This window comes from Abramis brama, assembly GCF_963993115.1.
Source record: "Abramis brama genome assembly, chromosome: 18".
Classification (NCBI taxonomy): Eukaryota; Metazoa; Chordata; class Actinopteri; order Cypriniformes; family Leuciscidae; genus Abramis; species Abramis brama.
The window spans coordinates 7898533-7919497 of record NC_139980.1 but is presented as its reverse complement, the minus strand read 5'-3'; the positions used below and the strand labels follow the sequence as shown (position 1 = coordinate 7919497).

At 36.4% G+C, this 20965-nt stretch overlaps 2 protein-coding genes across 2 annotated transcripts in view; one reads left to right on the top strand and one right to left on the bottom strand.

The window, feature by feature from the left end:
- chga (chromogranin A) overlaps positions 1 to 3674 on the top strand; it is a 10961-nt gene extending 7287 nt beyond the window's left edge. Inside the window, exons 7-8 of the mRNA XM_084090458.1 lie at positions 997 to 1343; positions 2647 to 3674. Coding sequence (XP_083946584.1) covers positions 997 to 1343; positions 2647 to 2730 — 431 coding nt within the window. The 3' untranslated portion in view covers positions 2731 to 3674. The remainder of the gene's footprint in view (positions 1 to 996; positions 1344 to 2646) is intronic.
- On the bottom strand, positions 3308 to 20924 carry itpk1a (inositol-tetrakisphosphate 1-kinase a). The gene is made up of 11 exons (XM_084090457.1): positions 20542 to 20924; positions 20286 to 20382; positions 17622 to 17646; positions 12320 to 12445; positions 12108 to 12225; positions 8847 to 8945; positions 8616 to 8656; positions 7117 to 7282; positions 5665 to 5732; positions 5213 to 5375; positions 3308 to 4626 (listed from the first exon to the last, which is right to left on the bottom strand). The coding sequence occupies exons 2-11, from the start codon at positions 20378 to 20380 to the stop codon at positions 4325 to 4327; spliced, it is 1203 nt and encodes a 400-aa protein (XP_083946583.1). The 5' UTR covers positions 20381 to 20382; positions 20542 to 20924; the 3' UTR covers positions 3308 to 4324.
- Between the last annotated feature and the right edge of the window lie 41 nt (positions 20925 to 20965).

Genomic DNA, 20965 nt, shown 5'->3' with positions numbered 1-20965 from the left:
ATTAATGACCTCAAATGACCATAATCCATATGACGTTCCCCCATAGATTCACCCGTGTTCACTCTGAAGGAATCACTCACATTGGCTGTGCACTTGTAATGACACATCAAGGATGTTAAGAGGCTAAAAGCAGGTTTAAAACTTGCCCCATTGAAGTCAACAGGGTGCAAATTTTAAAAAGAGGATAACACGGTGTAGGCAACACCGATTTTTGTCATTGTTCTCTGTACTGACAGCACTCCAAATTTACAAAAAAATGACCGGAGTTCTCCTTTAAGCCCAGCAGACTGAACAAATAGCCATAATGCTCCTGCTAATGATATATTCGATCAATAGCAACATAATCACTACTCTGTGAAAAGTGTGAGTTACAGGGATGCCCAGGGAGAATTCATATAACAGGCGCAACTCATTTTGCTGAAGAGGTTCGGAATAACAGCAGGAGATTGTGTCTACGACAGGACAAGGTTAAAAAGAGTCAGTAAGGGAGGGATGGTAAATGAAGATTGATGGGGGAATTTAGCCGTGCTCCATGAACAGGCCAGTGTGACAGTGCCTCCATCTATGAAATGAAATCCACGCTGTGCTGTGGCTCGCTGAATCGATTCAATAATTGATGTTGGAGGCTGCCCAGATCAGCCAGCTGCCTGCAGCTTGTTAAAAGTGGCCCTCAGATCTTAGAGGAACTTGGTGAAAAATGCCAGACATTTTGGGTGACTTTAGTGTATTTGTTAATAGAAACAATGATTTGGGTATCTGTGTTCTGTGTAATACAGATAAAATGGCAGAACGAGTGTTTATTTTTCAAGATAAGAGGAATCAAGCGGTGAGTTGGCAAGTGAGAGCGTTTCATTTAGAAGAGTGCTGCTTTTGCTGAAGCTGCACTAAAGTAAATGTGTGTGTGTGTGTAGAATAATAAGAGAGAAAAGAGTGCGATAAAGAGAGATAGAGAATATATAGTATAATAATCATAAGTTTGCTCTCTTTTATCTGAAGGGGAAACAGCCACAGATGATCTCGAAGCAAATCCTGATGTAAAACAATCCATCATGGAGGACAGAGAGGAGCACAAGGGAGCTGAAACAGAGAGAACACATTCAAAAGATGAGGAGGAGAAGAAGAAGAGCGAGGTTGGAGTAAAGCGCTGGAGTCGCGTGAGCAAACCGTCCCACAAGAGAGTGGAGACCAGCCCAAAACTGGATGAACACTGGGAAGCGCCACACCACTCTAAGGAGAGTGGAGATTTGTGGAGGAGCCCAGAGGAGCAGGAGCTGCAGCTCATAGCACAAACTGAACCACAGGACAAAAGAGATGAAGAGGGCAGCGGCAGCAGGAAGACAGGGGTATGACACCTAGTTGACACATTTTCTTAAATGATCAAATCCAAAAAGTTTTTTTTTTTCTGTGCAACACAAAAGTAGAATTTACTCTTTCAATAAATCCATGGTTCATAGTGACAATGTTGGTCAAACTCCAAAAAGGGCAAAAACTAAAAAAACATCTTAAAGTCCAACTGAAATGAAAATTGACCCTATTTACTTTGTTAGCGCATATTACTAGTCTTGTGGTGAACAATTAATCCGTGCAAGTTAAAACACAGAAAAAATTTGTTTGCCGTCGTAATCTTTAATCAAAGTCTGAAAAGTTACTTCCGGTCTGGAATGGCGTCCCTTCTCTGATGACGTAGGTTTGAGGACTTGGGTTGGGAAACGCTTAACCACTCCCCTCAAACCGTTAGTCTGTAATGAGCGAGAGATGGAGAGGAGGAGCGCTAGAGTAAAACCCTGCCCTCTGTTCAATATTCCGTTTCACTGGGAAATACGTCACAGCACTGGAGAAAAGTCGTTTGCAACTTCCGGTTCACGCGGACTTTAACATATCAAAATAGTACATACAAATCATATTCCAAATCACTTAAAGTAAAACGATATTATATGACACAGCGTTTTTGTACTGTTTGTCTGAACAAAAAACAAAATACAACCCACTAATAGTATATGTAAAACCACATGTTTTAAATGCTTAGGCGTCACAAATAATATATATACTGTATATCACACTGTGTAGAATTAAATCTCTAATATTGTCAGGTTTTTGGTGAACTATTCCTGGTTGCCCTGCAAATAGGGTCAGAACGTTTTTGTTTTTGTTTTTTTGGAATAAATTAATCCTTTTATTCAGCATGGATGCATTCAATTCATTAAAAGCAACAGTAAAGAAATTGACAACGTTACAAAAGATTTTTATTGCAAATAAATGTTGTTCTTTTGAACTTAAGCAGCACAACTTAACATTAATAATAATAAGAAATGTTTCCTGAAATCAGAATCAGCATACTAGAATGATTTCTGAAGGATCATCAAGAATAGAGTAATGATGCTGAAAATTCAGCTTTCCCTCCACAGGAATAAATCACATTTTAAAATATATTAAAACAGTTAAATTGTAATAATATTTCACAATATTACTGTTTTTTTTTTGTTTTTTTTCCAAATAAATGCAGCTGATGAGTATAAGAGACTTCATTAAAAAATAATAATAATCGTACCAGCCCCAAACCTTTTGAACGGTAGTGTATGAATATAAATGTTCATAAACCCTTTTAATATTCACCAATGGCCTGATTTGTCTGTCCTCTGTCATCAGGATGCTGAGATCGAGAGTCTGGCTGCCATCGAGTCTGAACTAGAAAGCGTGGCTCAGAAACTTCATGATCTGAGACGAGTCTGATCCGCTCCAGCTCTTCTTCTCTTTCCACTCTGCCCTTCATCTCTCCTTCAGTAGAAAGGCATGTCAACACGAGATGAGGCTCTCACCTTTTTGCTCAGTCCACAGCAGCGTAAGCTCTTATCTCAGCGCCGCAGATCCTCTGCTCATTCCCTCCGCGTGTTATATGAACCCTCAAAGCGACGACTCTGGTGTCAAACATTAAGGTCTTGAGTCAGATCGCTTCACCTTTCCCAGCTCGACCGCTTTGCTTTATCGCGCTTGCTTCTTGAAGAAATTAGGGCATTGAGTACAGTAAATGTAAAATATTTGTTAAAAACTGCCCAGAATGATCACACTAGGTTGAAATTTTAATATGCAGATTGTACCTGATATTATGGAGTCTTATGATCCATAGGCAATAATGTTTTTTTTAGGTATGGTGATGACTGTAATTAAATTCTTTTTGGGACTGAAGAAAACAAATAAAGGTCAAAATGAAGTGTTTCAAACTGATTCCATGCAATGTTCAACGTGTGAGTCAGAACCAAACCTCAAAACAGCAGACAAACACTGAATCAAATAATTCCCAACGTGTAAGTTTGGTTTTATTGTCTATTTAATTGTTTATGTTATTTCAGAGGCTCCTTTTTTTTGGTCACAAAAAAAAAAAATTAACATATTTACAAAGTATACATCATGTACAAATACAACACAATTCAATGGGGCACAAAATGGTCAAAATAGCAAATTTAATTTGTCAATGATTTTGAAGGGATATTTCAGCCAATGATGAACTGTCATTATTTATCAATGTGATATATTAAAAAAAATAGCTTTTTTGTCCAGTGAAAGCTTCTGTGTTGTTTTGAACCCCATTGACTTTCACTGTGTGAACCAAAACAGTTGAAACATGCTCCACAGAAGAAAGTCACACAGGTTTGAAATAAAATCATGAAAGAATTTTCATTTTGAGGTGAGTTTGCTTTCTATTTGAAATCAATGCATAACCCCTATACAATCTCAGAGCACCTGCCAGTGTGGAAAGGACAAAGTTTCAGGGCCTTCTAGATGTGAAATGATTAGCCTTAAAAAAAAATCATACCTTGAATCTTTTAAAAAACAGGCAGAACTTCTCCTGCTGCGTTTTAACAGATGACCTGCCAGCAGATTGCTTCGGAGAGCACTAATGGACTTCAAGCTTTCTTAATGGGCCAGAATTTAACATATACCTAAGAAGAGAAGCCTTATTGCCAGCTGGACACTTATTTAAATAGTGCAATGCCTTACACCCAAATCATGACACATATTTTCCTTTCAAGTATCTCATTAATATATTAACATTAATAATATTTTCAGTTCCTCCACAAATCCCTTTTTTCAGAAAATCATGTTCAGTGCAACATTCATTAAAAAAAATTAAATAATCACATACGTTTTCAAGATCAGGTTGCCCGTTTCAACCATTAAATAAATGAGAAGACAATCAATACACATTTAATAATTTCCAACACAATTCACATTTGGCACAAAGGACTTTTCTATACACCTACCCTTTAATAAGGGTTTAACTGGTATGTGAACTAATGAAATATTCATATTGCTTTGGCTCTCCGTGTCACTGTGAAGACGTCTCCGCTGCTAAACTGGATCTGCCGTGCTGGTGAAAGTTTGGAGCCATGCAAGCGCCGCCGCAACTCAGTCCTTGATGGGGACCCTTCTTTATCCCCTCGCTGTCCATCAACCAACTGCTTTCATTTCCCAGCAAGCCACAGTGCATCCCGCAGGCCACAGACGGGCTCTGCGCCATCCCATTAACTCTCAGATGACCGCATGCCGCTCCGCTAGATGCCTGACCTTGCAGGACGCTGGTGATATGACTCAACAGGTCACCGAAAAACTCGGGCACTCCCTCGTAACCTGGGGGGAAAAAATAAAGGTTGTTTCAGATTTCAGTAGTTAACGGGTGAATGCTCTGAGAGGCAGATCAAAAAATGGAAGATATCATCTGTTGTCTCACTCCTGCGGTGTCACGGGACTCGTGGGATGCACCACTGAGAGATTTCAAAGTGCCGTTCCCTGCTACATACACAAGATCACCATGGCAACAAGCGGAGGGAAGGCCAGGTGTCTTTCTAATATAACACAGCTGTGCCTGCACATACGATTAGAGTTCTTAAATGAAGGGCTTCAAATGTACTTTTCCCATCCTTTCAAAATGTTCTACACCTCCCTTTGGGACTTCAGCTGAATAATGACATAAAGCTGAAAGCAAAATAGCTTTATAGAGTGAACAGTCTAATTCATTTAGTCACAAAATCATAGACTATATACATATATATACATACATACATACATTACAATACATGAAAAGGCCTCTTTATTATTCCATACTGACACCATGTGGTCTGTTATTGCATTGCTGGTTTTGAAAGTGGGAAAATAGTTCAGTGCATAAAGATAACATATATTACCCACTCCAAAGATTGTGAGGAACTACACGAACCTGGGAATGCGTTGATGTCGATGACGGCGTGCTGGCCGGTCTGGTTGTTGATAATGATGTCAATTCCGAACAGAGAAATGCCGAGGGCCTGTCGTAACCTTCTGGAAATCTTCTGAATGACATCATTTCTGGGTGCCCAGTACTGGCCCTCCATGTTGTCCCTCTTGAAGAAACCAGAAATGGGACAAAAAGTATGAAATGCCTGTTTGTTGAACATGTACGGTTATTATTCAATATGTGAAAATGTGCTTTTTTATGAGGCTTTTTAATTATATATAAACATTTGAGATATTCATTTAAATTTTAACAGGGCTGTTTTTTAGATTAAAACTAAAATGTTTAAATTGAAGGATTTTGCTCAATGTTTCCAGGTACCAAATGTTTCCAGAAGAGTTTAATTGAAGGAAAGCTTAGCATTACTTGAGTAATAAATATGAGGCATGTTGACTTACGAAGGTCAGGTGAGACGAGGACTCTGGTTTGGACACATGATGACTGTTAAAAGATATTGCTCTCCTGTCTAGAGGATAAAACACACAACTTGTTCAGTTTTCAAATACAGAGTATAAACTTTTTACACTACTGATCAAAACTTTGGGGTCATCAAGATTTTTTTTTAAAAGAAATTAATAATTTTATTCAGCAAGGACACATTAAATTATACTGTAACACAATATTTCTGTTTAAAATAATTTCTATTCATCAAATAATCCTGAAAAAAAAAATATTACAAATATTAGGCAGCACAACTGCTTTGCTTTCAACATTAATAGTAATAAAAAATGTTTCCTGAGCACCAAATATGACACTGAAGACTGGAGTAATGGCTGCTGAAAATTCTTTTTTTGCCAAAGTAACAAATTAAATGTAATACTACAGTTTTTACTATACTTTTAATCAAAGAAATGCAGCTTTAATATACCATAAACATATTTTGATTTGATCCTTTTTGCTACAAAAAGGTCCCTTTAAGCTACATTTTTGTCCTTTTAAGCTACATTTATTCATCGAAGACAAATCCCAAATCCTTCACTGTGTGTAAAGTTTATGCAACAAAAATGACAACATCTGGGCAACAGTGAATTTGATTGTCCATCGCGGGCATCATTCACCAAACCTCACTGACATCTGAGAAGAAAAGCTTCGAGTTGCTTATTTAACGAATACCACGTCAACCACTTTTCTGTAAGTGAGGGAAACATCAGCAACATATGTTGACAGAATGGTCGAGACAGGCTGAGAGGCCTCGCCATCACACAGAGTTGCTCACAAGTGCCATTAATGTCAATCTCACTTTGTTTCCGATACAGCTTTCAAACATAAGGTAACCTTATAAAAAGTTCCAGACTAAGGTTTGTTTGCATATATGCCTGTGTGGATGGTTAAGACTAGCCGAAAGAGACCCGATGTCTAAATTTCTCGACCTGGCACCCTATAAAGTGTTTTTATTGGCTTTGATGCCGCCCGGTGAACTTGTGTCCCATCTGTGACACACACAGAGTGCAATTTGCTGATTTCTAAATGAAAAGAACTTAAACCTTGATGAATACAAAGTAATTTATTATAAAACTGTATACACTACCTTTCAAAAAGTTTTAATGCTCACCAAGATATTAAAAACAGTAAAATTGTTAAATAACATATTTTAAAATATGATTTAATCCTGTGATCGTAAAGCTGATGATCCTTCACATGATCTCATGATCCTTCAGAAATCATTCTAATATGCAGATTTGCTGCTCAAGATATATTGCCTTACTGTCACTTTGCATCCCTTCTGAATAAAAGTATTAATTTCTTTAAAAAAAAAATTTAATCAGTTTGCCTTCTGATTCACTTTCCAGTAAAATGCATCAAATACTTTGAATCGTCCATCATAGGGATGTCGGAGTGACTCAACTGACCTGTGGGTCCAGATGGGAAGTTCCTGATGGAGGGCCGCTGCACCACGCTGTACGCCTCTCCCACTACAAACACCTTATACAGCACTGCATTATGGTTGATGAAGCTCTGGAGGACACATGGAGGCTTGATGTCTTTCAGATCTTCCTCACTAAATATGATGGCCATCTATTGAGCAGAAACCAAATCAACACATTACAGAGCAGGTTGGTTATAAATGAACCTGATATGATACATAAATTCTTGTTGTGATCTTGAAATGAAAGAAGCAAAAGAGAAAAGTGTACTTTCACGACACTAAAAGAGCCACACCAAAACCCCTTTCGATCCATGCATGTACAGTTTATCTACTTTAGCTAAGTAAACCTATGTGCTCACTGTCATAAAACACATGACCATCAACCTGTTTGCACAAACACAGTCATTCAGCAGTCGGTGGTGACACATTAATCTAGTACACCCTTCACTGTCAACACCATAAAACAGAGTTACTAGTGTCTTCAAGCAAGTATTCTGAAGGAATTCGCGGGATCGGAGACTTTGCCTGTACATTAGTGACTGAATCAAAGATATGGTGACCATAGCGACGGAGGCTGCACCCCTGTTAATAATCCACGAGGACAAAGGGTTTCTTGTCAATCGTTGCAATGAGAGCTCTGGGGTTGCACTTTCTTTGTAAGGGAATTTTTAGTAATTAAAAATAAATATACCAAAAAGCATTTGAAATACATTTATTTTATGCTAAGTATACTATAAATACATTTACATATTTATGTACTTAATATAAATACCCTGCCATTGTACACTAAATTGATATACTTAAAGTCTGCTAAATTGGAACCACTTATTTTGTACTTAATACGCTTCAGTTATCTGGAAATAGTGCTGAGGTCCAACTAAAGATACACTTAAGTATATTTAATTGTGCTAAAGTGGAACTATTAATAGTATACTTTAGGTACACTTTAAATATCTTGCATTTAAATACTGATATTATACAGAGATCCTTACTAATAGTGATATTAAAACAAATGTTAGGCTTTATATTAAGAAATGTGCATTGTGCAAGTACTCCAAATAAAGTTTCATTATAATATTTATATCAGTAAGTCTCAAGCGATATGTCAGTCATTTGTACTATATTTAAATAGACATTTTTTCACTTGGTGGATTTTATGAGGCTGTTGAGATAGCAAAGAAAATATAGTGTTTATTTATTTATTTTTTGTCAAAAATAGGCCTTTCTTCGGTTCTGTAACTTTACTGAATTGTAAATCCTGCATTAAAAGTTGTGATACCCAAGCCCAAAATAAATCATTTTAATGAGACACCATATAGCGTTAGATATGAATGATTAACTAACATCATGTAGCACCTCTTATGTAAAAGATCTGAATAACACCGTGGTCTACAGAACTTATCAGTAGCTTATTACACATAAGAGATATGAAAAACAGTGCAGGTTACAGAAGAGTAAAGTCTGGAGTGTGTGTCTTCTTACCTCATGGGAGTTAATGCCATGAGCTACCTGGGTTTTGCAGACTGCAATCAAACAGAAATAGTGTGAAAATGTGTGTCGCTCCAGTACACATGAGATAAATATAAGAAACAGCTCATTTGAAGTCAAATGGACTGTCGAGAGAAACCCCTGCTCTGATTGAGAGGCATGTGTGCAAATCGATGTATATAAATTGTCATGAAGATTACTGCTGATTTTAAATGGCAAACTTACTGAAAGGAAATGTGATTCCATGTTTGTGGAGTTGCTCCAGAGTCTCAGTGCCACATTCACTCTTGAGAACTATGAATGGAGGTGAGCAGATTCTGTCATCTACAGAAAACACACATAAAAAATGCATTTCATACATACAGTAACTTGATACACCTCTTCTGCTTTTAAATTCTGGTTTAAAATTCATATTGCTATTGTCAAAAAAAAACAAAAAATGTCAGGGTGATACAACTTCCCTGATGTCATACTGAAGAAAAAATAATGATTTAAATAATGTAATTCTTAGTTATTATTAGTTTGGCATGAAGGTTTATTACACATTTTTTACTGTGAAATTGTATTACTATTATTTGTATGAAAGTGAAAACCTTTTTTAGGACCAACCAAAGATAACAATATCAGATATTTTGATAAGGCAAGGGTGGTTCAGGTTATAAAATGTCACATGGTGTGACTCTCCAAACATTTACAGTATAATATTTATGGATTAATGATTCATGATATTTGTCAGAAATTCATAATACTTTTTTTTACCTTGGAAGTACGGAAAATGATTTTTAGGATTAAGTTCGTCACTATGTTTTTATATAAGGATTTTTTTATTTATTTCATTTTTTGAATTACTATTAACTAAACTATTTTTTTAATACTATGGAAGTCAATGGGGTCCATCAACTGTTTGGTTAAGGACATTCTTCAACATATCTTATTTTGTGTTCAGCAGAAGAAAGAAACTCATACAGGTTTGAAACAACTTGTTGGTGAGTAAATGATGATAGAATTTGAATTTTTGGGTGAACTATCCCTTTAAACACAGAAACTCTATGTCAATGTAAAGAAAGCTTTGACAACATCTTCTTTATGGACCTGATCATGTTTGTAAAGATCTGGCAGGAATACAAGGTGGTGTATTTTCAGTTGTTTTCTTCAATGTGTTTTTAATTCATCTCACATTCTCTCTCTAACAGGCCAGACGACAACATCTTGACAAGATTAACCAGCACACCCTGAGCATAACTCCTGGTAGACACCAAGTTTAGATGGGGATCTTAATGATGTGTAGCCTGCACACATTTTAAGTGATGACTGCACTTTCTACAGGATAATATTACTACTGGATCCATGGAAACATTTAAAACTAAACCGCTGGGATATCTGTGAATTTTCAGCCTGCTTTTGATCTGCAACCATCAATTAAATCTTATAAACAGCTTCTTTTCCAAGAGCCAAATTGCAGACTATTTATAGCCCCTCAAAAACAGTATTTTTCTATGTTGAGTGGCTCGATGCAACTCAGCGATATAAAGCATCTCATTTCACATTAGACAAGGAACATGAATCCATTTCATTAAACAAGCAGTAACCTTTAAAGCAGCCACAAACGCTGAATACAGATGTGTGACAATTATGTATGAGATAAACTAAAGTGCACTCATGTGGATATGAGTTGATATTGGGGTATGGGTTGATTATGATTCATTGTGAAGCCACATGATGAGCACCAGTTTACACAACTAAGTTAACTGACTCAAGATTAACTCTTCCAAAATAGTGTTGAGCTTTACTGCAAATCCCATGAGTAAGAACATAAATGCAAGTCACGTGACGCGGTACTTGTTTTACATTCAAACATTACCACGACAGCTTGTTGTCCTCTATTCATATGGACTCACGGTCGATTAGCTCATGGAAAAAATGGTCTCATTTAACAAAATCAGTCATTGATGGCAATTGCCGATAGAGCTAAACATGCATGTATTGAGCAATTGAGTTATTTAAAAAAGGATCTTGAGTAATACAGAGGGCATATGGGCTGTGTTATCTTTCTTTTCCCAGAATCCCTTGCAGTGTTGTTTCATAAGCTAATAGCCATAGAGGCGGTTGCCTGGTGAATGGGCCCGAGAAAATAGTCACTCCCTTTGTATCCTAAACAGAGTCGTCTCTTTCTTAGAGACAGGGAAGCACCAAGGCGGATGGTTAACTTCACACTAACCCTCAGCTGACACTCCTCTACCCACACGTCTCTCGGGAGAACATTGATGATATGGTTTTGATTGGACAACATCGGCTTCTCTGATCTGAATACAAGAGATTTTTAACCCAAAGCCATTTATATAATAAACACGTGGAATTTATGCAGCTTGAGTGTGGCTGTCATGAAAGCAAAAGAGGGACTAACCAAAGAAGATATTCTACAATTCATGGTCATTTTAATTGATTGACTCAAAATGGGATCCTGATATTATAATTTGTAATGAAAATGTTGTAATAAATTCTAAAAGAATGCAAATTGAAACCCCACTGTACAATCAAAAGTTTGGGGTTAGTATGTTTTTTTTTGTTTTTTTTGAATGAATTAATACTTTTCTTTAGTAAGGACGCATTAAATTTATCCAAAGTGACAGAAGAGACCTTTAGAATGCTACAAAAATATTCTATTCACAATTTCACATTAATTCAGTTTTGAACTTTCTATTCATCAAAGAATCCTGCAAAAAATATTCAAGATTTTCACTAAAATTTATCTTTGCCGTCACAGGAATAAATTACATTTTAAAATATATTAAAATAGAAAACAGTTATTAAGGTGATAGTTACCAGTTATGTAACAATATTTCATAATATTACTGTTTTACTGTATTTTTGATCAAATAAATGCAAGCTTGGTAAGCATAAAAGACTTATTTTAAAAGCTTCTTACGGTCCCCAAAATTTTGAATGGTAGTATATTTGTAAATACCTATGTGTGTGAATGTTTAGGTTGAATATTTTGAATAAGAGCGCAGATTGTGATGGAATTCCTTAGGCACTACGCCATTCTCACAGCTGGTGATTCTGTTGGCTTGTAGTGAGCCGGCGGGCCTCCTGTTCTTTCTGTGGCCAGTGAATGCAGTGTGCAAGCAGCACAAAGAATGAACGACTCAGCAGCTTTAGGACATAAGCCCTCCATAAGCCTCACACTTCCCCTGCGCAAAGGCAAAAACCTGCCCTCCTCGTGATGGTTCACCCCTGAAGAACAAAGGAGGATCTAAAGGCCTGGTTTATAGAACCCTTTCCAACATTTAGAATAAGTGGAAATGCTGTAAACGGTCTAAGTCCATATCCAATTTATTCCTGCCCACTAGGGCAGGCTTATCTGAAATGGGGGATACCACCACTATAATTGGGTTGCCCATCTTTAATAATTGTATTTAGCACAGCTGTACTTTGCGTGATTATGTTACATTCATGTACTTTAGTGTCTCTGTGCTGTAGACAGACCTTGCATGCAGTCTTCAAGTTTATGGATTAGAGTGTATGACTTGCAGCGGTCCAGCAGGGTACGAATGGCTGGAAGAGGGTCCAGAATCACTGTTTCAGGGTGAGCATCTATGTAGTCCTGGAAAAAGACATGGAAAATTCAACTGAAATTCAATGATTCATGATTGAAGCATGACAAATGTATGGCTACTTGAGTTGATTTGCTTAGTTACCTGAACACCCTGAACAAGTAGCATAGACTCTGTGACATTCTGGTCAGCGTCAACAATGTGGTCGGTCAGCTTGTGGATGATGACATCAAATGGTCCCTGCTTCTCTATTGGCTGGCTCAGATCCAGCTAGACCGGGAGAACAAGGTCAAGAGTTTAGTAAACATCCACAAGACATTTTTCAGCAATAACCCTCTGTGAGAACTCGTATGTCAATATATAAATAGGCAAACAATGTATTTTTCTGTAAATGCACCTGCGAGCATTATTTGTTCTGGAAGATATATTCCAGTTTGATCAAGGGGGATGTTTTGAAGAACAGACGTTTATGATGTGACGTTAATTGCAAAGGTGTGATCTGTACTGTCACTCAGACTAAACTGATTGCTAAACTCTGAAAACAAAGTGAATTCTATGTCAGTCAAATCCAATTTGTGGATTATCCTCTGTTTATTAGACACAGCCCCTATAGGTACATGCCATGGTTGTGACTCTCAGATTAACACATCACAACAAGGGAAGGGGAAAGTGCACTTTCAGCCTGTGTTCATTTACCAAACTCTGATTGACATTAGAAAGCTAAATTCACAGCAATGTAGATTCGTAAAATAGTTCAGAAACAATATAGTATCCAGTATATGACAGACAGTACAATGTGTTCTGAAGGCTTCACATGTCGTCAACATGAAGAAAGGCTGCTTGGGGCACAAAAAAAAACCACGTGGTTCCTATGGGGTTAACCTTTGGGGATGTGAAAATATTTATTTTGGATCAGACCACAACGGTTCTTGTCAAACGTCAGAGGCATTTGTACATGACCTAGGCAGTTAAAAGGGGATGTGGCCGTCCCCTAAGTGCATTTTTATTTAAAATACTTAGACCTAGTCCAGATTTCCTCTTTCAAAGGCAGCACCAAATAAAGGACTATGGGCTGTGCGGACCACCAGAAACAGAGAAAGTGGTAATCCTAAGGGGCTTATTAGCTTATTCCCTAAATGGCTCTGTTTCATATGACAATGTCTGGAAACATTGTAATAGCCAGCACTGATGTGTGACAAACAATTTGCGAAAACAGACGTAAAGAATGAAGAAGATGACAAAGAGAAAGTGACACACAGATTCCACACAGACACATCATGACAGTTCAGAGTGACGACCCCCTCTACTTCCTTTTTGTAGAGGATACTCAGCTGATACACACATCATCTGATATAAAGCATGAGACAGCCATGTGTTACATCACATTAATGTTGTTTTAAAGTAGCTCTTTAAACAGGCAAAGAGCTTTATTGATTCTTGGAAATTGAGGCTTAATTTTCTTTGCTATTATCATTCTTCTATTTCCACTCCTCATCTAACAGATGTCTTCCTGAAAAACAGAACTAAATATATAACTTGCTGTTAACTTCTGTTAAACAGTGAGGGGCATGATAACATTACACCAAGTTAAGTGTAAACGAAGGAGGTGATGGCAAACAAAAAGTCCATCTAAGTACAGTATGTCATTTTCTTGGCTTCTGCACAATTGATTACTGAGTGGCTTAATCATTAGAGAGTAGGCAGGAATGAAAAAAGAAAATTTGATCAATATACTGCCATTCAAAGGTTTGGGGTCAGTAAGATTTTTAAAAGAAATGAATACTTTTGTTTGGCAAGGAAGCATTACATTGATCAAAAATGACAGTAAAGACATTTATAATTATTACAAAAGATTTCTATTTCAAATAAATGATGTTCTTCTGAACAAACCAAATCAGACTATTAAAATAATTCCAGAAGAACCCTGTGACACTGAAGAAATATATTAAAATAGAAAAGTTAAAATTGTAATATTTCACGATATTAAATAAATGCTGCCTTGATGAACATAAGAGATTTCATTCAAAACATTAAAAAAGTCTTACTGACCCCAAATGTTTGATAAAATATATACGTTTATGAGGATAATATGTTGTCACTCTCCTGACCCTCGGGCTTTTATATTTTTAAAACAAGTGTGGGTATACGTTCTTGAGGAAGTGTAATTATCTTATCTCTGTGACATGCTGAAACTGCAGTTCTTTAACTATATAAATGTACTATGAACCTTTAAAATAGTTTGAGAAACAAAGTAGGCCCAAAGTTGTTGCCCACAGAAAATACACTACCCAAAGCCATAAATCATGTGAGATATTCAAAACATTAAGTGATGACATGAAGTGATGAAATTCAGCCGTCTCCCCATGATCGTTTTTAGCGACTTAATGATTTAGTGATCACATTATCTTAATCAAATTAATGACACTCCCCCTGTCTAAAGTGATAAACCCATGGACTGATTGCTAGAAGTACTTTAGAGACCATATAAAATCTATGACTGGGTGCAGCTGGGTAGCCTATTGTATGATGTGTAAACAGGTCAAAGTCCATTCTTTACTCTCTTTGGTATCCACGCCCTACATGCTGGTTAGCAAAAAGGTGTTTATTATGCATCCTGGGAGTGGAGAAAAGCCCTCAGTGTTTCACTCATCCAGACAGTTTCACTGATAAGGGTCTGACTCCTTAATAAAGGACCAGAATGAAGGAACAAGGACCTTGGTTTAGTCTAGCAGCCTTCACATGCAAGTCCCGAAATAAAACAAGGTGACTGTGTTCCCAGAATTTTTATCATAACTAATGCACTTTCATGGCAAAACAGTAAAGAATAATGTTTGTCCATAAACATACTTTTTTTTATTTTTAACCATTGATATGCCTTGGCCCTTGAGTTCTATGCTTGCAAGCAAATCTACACTTTATTTTCACTTCAACCAGTTTAGTTTGTTATAAGAGGCCCTTACGTATCTCAGGGCCACCACAATATAAACATGGTTGACAAGGGCATGTCCTACAGGAATGTGCAAATACTGTCTTCATATGTCTGTTAAAAACATTACCACAAAGAGCCAGTCATTTACTCCAAGATAAAGCATTAGATCCAAAAATCTGAAACCACTAGTGAAAATGTTTTTGTTTAGCATTTTTATAATTTAATACTTTTTAGCTTCATATTTTTCTAGTTTTGTATTTTTGAAAATTAATATTAAATATTTTTTCTAAATCACAGATTTTCATTGTGGTCTCACACAAAATCATAATGTCTTAAACTTGTCACACTATACATTCTAATGGCTTTTACATCTCTGTGAGTCATGCGTCTAATGATTTATCAATGCCAAGGTGAAGCAAAGGAAAGGTGCCACAAATGCAACAGTATCATTCAACAAATACCCATAATGCTGTTAACTCTATGCTTGAGCAATCATGGTGATAGCCTAACTTGAAAAAAGTCATGCAAGAACAGTTCATCAGCATTAAATGGGGTACTAAGTGTTTTTGTAAGTATTAGAGAGCAAGGACATCTGTAGAAGACAAAAACACAATGCTCTCGTCCCTGACAAAGCCAGGTGTTCTTTCCTAGAATTTTTTTTTTACAGTGCCATTGTTACAGAGTTAATTTTTACAGCTAATTTTTATTCCATTTTAGTCATAGTCTTTTGACTAAAATGCCATTTAGTTTTAGTCATATTTTAGTCATCTGAATTGATTTAGTTTTAGTCTATTTTAGTCTACTGAATATTAGAAGATTTTATCTACAGTACATTTAGTCGACTAAAATATAATGGGTTTAGTTTAATTGCAATACAAACTTTTATATACTCTTGGAGAGAACATCTATTAACCTGTTAATATAATGATATTAAGATTTTGAATATGCAATCCAGACACAGATTTAGCCTAAATCCTGTGACATATAACATGTCTTTATTTATCTTAAAAATTAAATAAAACCACTTCTCATAAATAAACAATAACATGGCCTTAATTTTAATGAATTATATATGCATTCTTTATAATAACTTCCATACAACACTCTACATTCTTTCAATTAGACATGTTTTTTCATATAAATTTAATATAGATCAATTCTTATTAAAGCTGTTAAAGTTATCCAGTCAAGAACATTGAGTGAGTTTCTCTTTATTTTGTTATTTGATTAACATAAATGACGGACAGCAGCAGGTTATTTGACTGCTCTGTCACTTTAAGGCTGAATGCACGTATCCAATACACTGATACACATCCGATGGTTTACATTCACCTAAGACATAACCAACTGTGTTTATGTGAATACTCGCCAAAATGGACATTTTGACATAATTTTGAGTGTATTTGTCCGTTCAAGCGCAAAAAAATAAGAAAGAGAGCTCAGTTCAGTACTCGTGCGCTGCCTGAGAAACGTGTCACGCTTTTTCAGATTTATCCATGTCTGCTCTTCTCTTTCACCAAGACGTTTACATTTGTGAACGTTTTATGAGACATGCAGCAAGTATATGCTAACTTATGTCCTGCCGGGTAGACGAGCATGTTGCAGTTCAAATGTGCGCATCTACCACCCAAATCGTCCCTCCCTAAGATTTCGTCTTGTTTATATTCGTCGACGAAAATGTCAATAGATTTTCATCATAGATGTTTGTCATTCATAACTTGTTTTTATTTAGTTATGAAAAACGTTGTTGACGAAAATTATTCATCAACATAATTAACACTGAATTGTTATCAAAAAGGACAGATTGGGTTTAATCTACTCTCCAAAAAATCATCCTCTTGACTGAAGCCAAGTATGCTAGATTAAGCAGGAACAAGTGCCAGACTTAAAGACCTCTGTGTACTCTGCTATCCCACTGCACTAATGTCCTCAGCATGTCCTTAGAATTACTTAATAAGCGGAAAAATAGCATACGGTACAATCTATTAAGGCAATGCTTCAGCTTAGACTGATCAGCCTGATACAAACTGTATTAGCCAAGAAAAGGCAATTTTATAAAGGCAAACTTATGTTTCTGTTATGTTAGGCTATATTAGGCACTGGCTGAGGACCGTTTGATGCTAAAAAAGTCTCTATAAGCAGTTTACTGGCATTTATTCAATGGCAAAGATAAGTAAAACAGCCACAAAAAAGCATATGAGCATTAATAATATGCCATTTTTATTATACAATAAATGTAGAATTCCACCTGCATGTATAGGTGACTATTTGTCTAGTAATGCAATGCACGTAACAGTAATAGTACGTAATACTCTGATGGTGATATTTTCAATTGAAGTGTCCCCAGGCATAATAGCTTACGGTAATTTACATTTAATGAAAGGCACGTTTGTAATGTTTAGAACAGCTGCAGACAAGCGTATTGTGGCACCGACCTCACATTAATGGACAGGCTTTTTGTGCCATGAAAAATCCATTTAAAAGAAAAAAACAAAAAATGTCAAATGGGTATCTTACCTGGATCATCTCTATGCCTTGTTTCCTGGAAAACAAAAAAAGAGGAAAAACAAACTATGAATATTTTATATCGATTCCATGTGTCATGCAGTCAGAGCATTGTTGACTTGCATAATAAACAACATTCAATTGAATTTGGAATAATGAGGACTTCACAATGAGACAAATTATTAGGGAGACAACGCTCAACAAGACTGTTGAGACTGCTGTGTCTCACACAAATAGGACAGAATTCTCAAGAGTTCCCTCTCCAAAAACAAATACACGCACATGCTTAAAATTAGGAATCCTTCCTCTCCAATTCCAGCCATTTCCAGATGATGCATTTATTTAACAATGTGTCTGATTGATCAGTTCTTGTGATGTGAGAATATCTGTATTTTTGCAAATTCATGAGTTGGGCAGCTTTAGGTTGTCAAGTCCCTGAAAATAACTAAGTGCACACTGTTTTCAACAACTGACAAACCTGTTGTGATTTAATGAATGACAAGTGCTGAGCCAGAAGTTTGTTTCTAAATCCTCAGAACTATAGGTGAAAACATCCCAAGTCCCAAGACAAATACACCAGTCAAAAAGAATAACAAATCACTGAACATGTTGCACAAGCTTAGGTAAAATCCTATTGCAAACCGGTTATCTGTAGGCTAAAACATGCTCATAAAAGAAAGGAGATCACATTACATTAACTCGAAAACACAAATGTTCGTTCAGAAACGTCATGTAGTCTAGTACGCACGATATATCATCCGCACAGATATGCATCTAAGGCACGTCCAATGCCTCCCTCAGCAAACAGAACATTTATGGCTTTACAGCCATATTGATGACAATGCAGTGAAGAACTGAATAACCTAGGTAACACACGATTAAGCTTTGAATCAGTTAAGTAACAGGCACAATCTTGCTGTAGACTCTTAGGAATGCATTGAGTCTAAACAGATATGCAAACAATGTTACTGTCTGTGGAATTGAATACTGTCTAACTGCCTGGTGCTTATCCAGGTAACCGGTGAACTTTGTCCAGGCCTTTGTCTTTTTATGACCAAAAATTTCACATATAGTTTTATGGCCAACTAATTATAAGAATAGGACAGTGTTATAAGTTCTAGTTTTTTTTTAAATGTCAGAAGCAGGGACTGACAGGTAGATTGACTACGTTGATATCCATGTTTTTATGGTTGAAGGTGTCGTATGATGGGTACAGTGAGAGTGTGGGTACATTTCAAATCTATTCTGACTTCCATTAGAGTAGTGGTTTATTAGGGGGAGGGTAGAGGGTTGCAGGAAGAGAGTTCTGTTGAAAGTTCTTTGATTGTAAAAACCAGAACAGAGATGACAGTGAGAAATAGTGAAGAAATAGCTTTATGTAATGAGTTTCTAGTAATACAGTAAAGTGAGTGAGACTGTGTTGATGACTGATGAGGAAAGAGGACATGAGGAGGTGTGATGAATCATGTTTCCTATATCCTTTAACACTATTTCTATACACCCCACTTGTTTCAATTATCTATAACTGAAATTGTAAGTAGTAAATATAAACTCTATGCACTCATGTTTTGACACTTCTCCAGATAGCTCCTCCCAGAAATAAATATCTTGTTTTGCTAATACTAAATAGCAAGCAGTTTCAATGTGTATTCCTTAAAACTAAATCGTATATATTATGTTTATTCCTTAAAACCAAATCGTATATATTTTAATATTAGCCTACTAGCACTTGTTTTTTAGTAGTAGTAAGCAATCCAAACTAACTATTTTTCAATCACTAGGCTAGCAACTATTTATTAGATACTAGTTTTATTTCTTTGCTACTTGTCATTCCAATGGTGCCAAGTAACCATTCCATTGTTACTTGCAACTTTTTGTGTTTAAGATATAAGAGATTCAGATACAACTAGTATGTACTTCAAAAGAATCCCAGTTTTCATATCAGCAATGAAACAGGTGCTAGTAGCTATTTAATATAGGCTACATTAGTATTCAGATTGTTACCAGTAACATTTTACTTTTAGTTAGAATTTTACTTGTGACAAGTAAAAACAGCACTTATAGGGAGATAAGAAACGTTACCGGTCACACTTGTGATAGATGGTCTCTCATAAGCATCTCTTGGATAGTTAAAACGTAGATAGATGGTATCTCATAAGGAACTAACATCTCTTGGATAGTTAAAACGTAAATAGGTACCAGCAACAAATGGAACACACATTAGTCTGAAGTGAATAGCTATTATCTAATTAAACTCACTGGTGAAATTGAAAAAGCCTACCTTCTGCATAACTTAGCCTACTGCTCTGTCAAAAATGTATTCTAGTAACATAAGTGAATATTAGTTAGTTTAAAGGAACAAATGAAGAGTTCAGATGCAAAAGCCTCTAAGTGCCATCTGAAATTTTCTTCTAGAATGATAATTTTTATCAAGATCGTATATTTAAGTTCAATAATTTCACTTAAATGGCAATGCAAATGACCTATTAATTGTCATTTAAGTGAAATTACTTAACTTAAATATACAAGCTTTGATAATTCTAGAAGAAAATTTCAGATGGCACTTAGAGGCTTTTGCATCTGAACTCTTCAAATATTAAAACAACTTGCCACAGGTATTTTGGATAGACTGATATGTCCGGTTTCTGACTCGCGCTGAGATGCGCTTTTACGCACCTGCACAAATCCACGAAGGTCTGGAAACTGAGTTTTTTAATCTTCTTCTCGCTGAGCCAGTATCCAACTCTCTTTCCTTTCACGAACGTCTGCATCTCTGGAGAGGGAGATATGTCAGTCCATAACATGCAGAGAGTGTATTAATAAAGAAATCGACCAGCAGGTGTTATTGTGAACTAAACGAAAAGCAAGAATAATAGTTGAGTGGTTAATGTAAAAAATACAGAAAGTTTCATGACGGCATGTTTGAACCTACCTGACAGAATCAGTGTGCCGAATCAATGCGCTCTGATCAGTTACGACTCTCGTAAAGTCACAGTTTTAGACTGTCCTCAGTAGTCCATCCAGATTTGCTAATGCCCTCCAGAATGCGAGTCCCTCTGTCTAAATAGTTGTTCGATTTTATGACAACTTCGTCACATTATTTATATGACAGCAACACGTATCGACATTACAAACACATTATGACACATCACAGAAACCGGTGCGTAGCTATGTCCCTTGTCTAACTTCAGAAGTGAAAACCCTATATATCCAAATGGTCTGTCCATTACTTAGTTAGCAATGCTGTCGATTAGCGATGTAATGTTGATTGGCCATTTGGAGGACGGCAACGAAACTTGTTTGCCCAGACACACCCTCTTTCAGAGGCGGGCTTATCATTGTTCACGGGTAAAACT

Bases quoted from the DNA above. Each gene is read 5' to 3' on its own strand.
- itpk1a (XM_084090457.1), bottom strand. From the start codon at position 20,380: ATGCAGACGTTCGTGAAAGGAAAGAGAGTTGGATACTGGCTCAGCGAG. The intron at 12,446-17,621 runs GTAAGATACCCA...CTCCCGGTCTAG, and splicing joins AAGGCATAGAGATGATCCAG to CTGGATCTGAGCCAGCCAAT. The intron at 8,657-8,846 runs GTAAGTTTGCCA...GTTTGATTGCAG, and splicing joins TGGAATCACATTTCCTTTCA to TCTGCAAAACCCAGGTAGCT.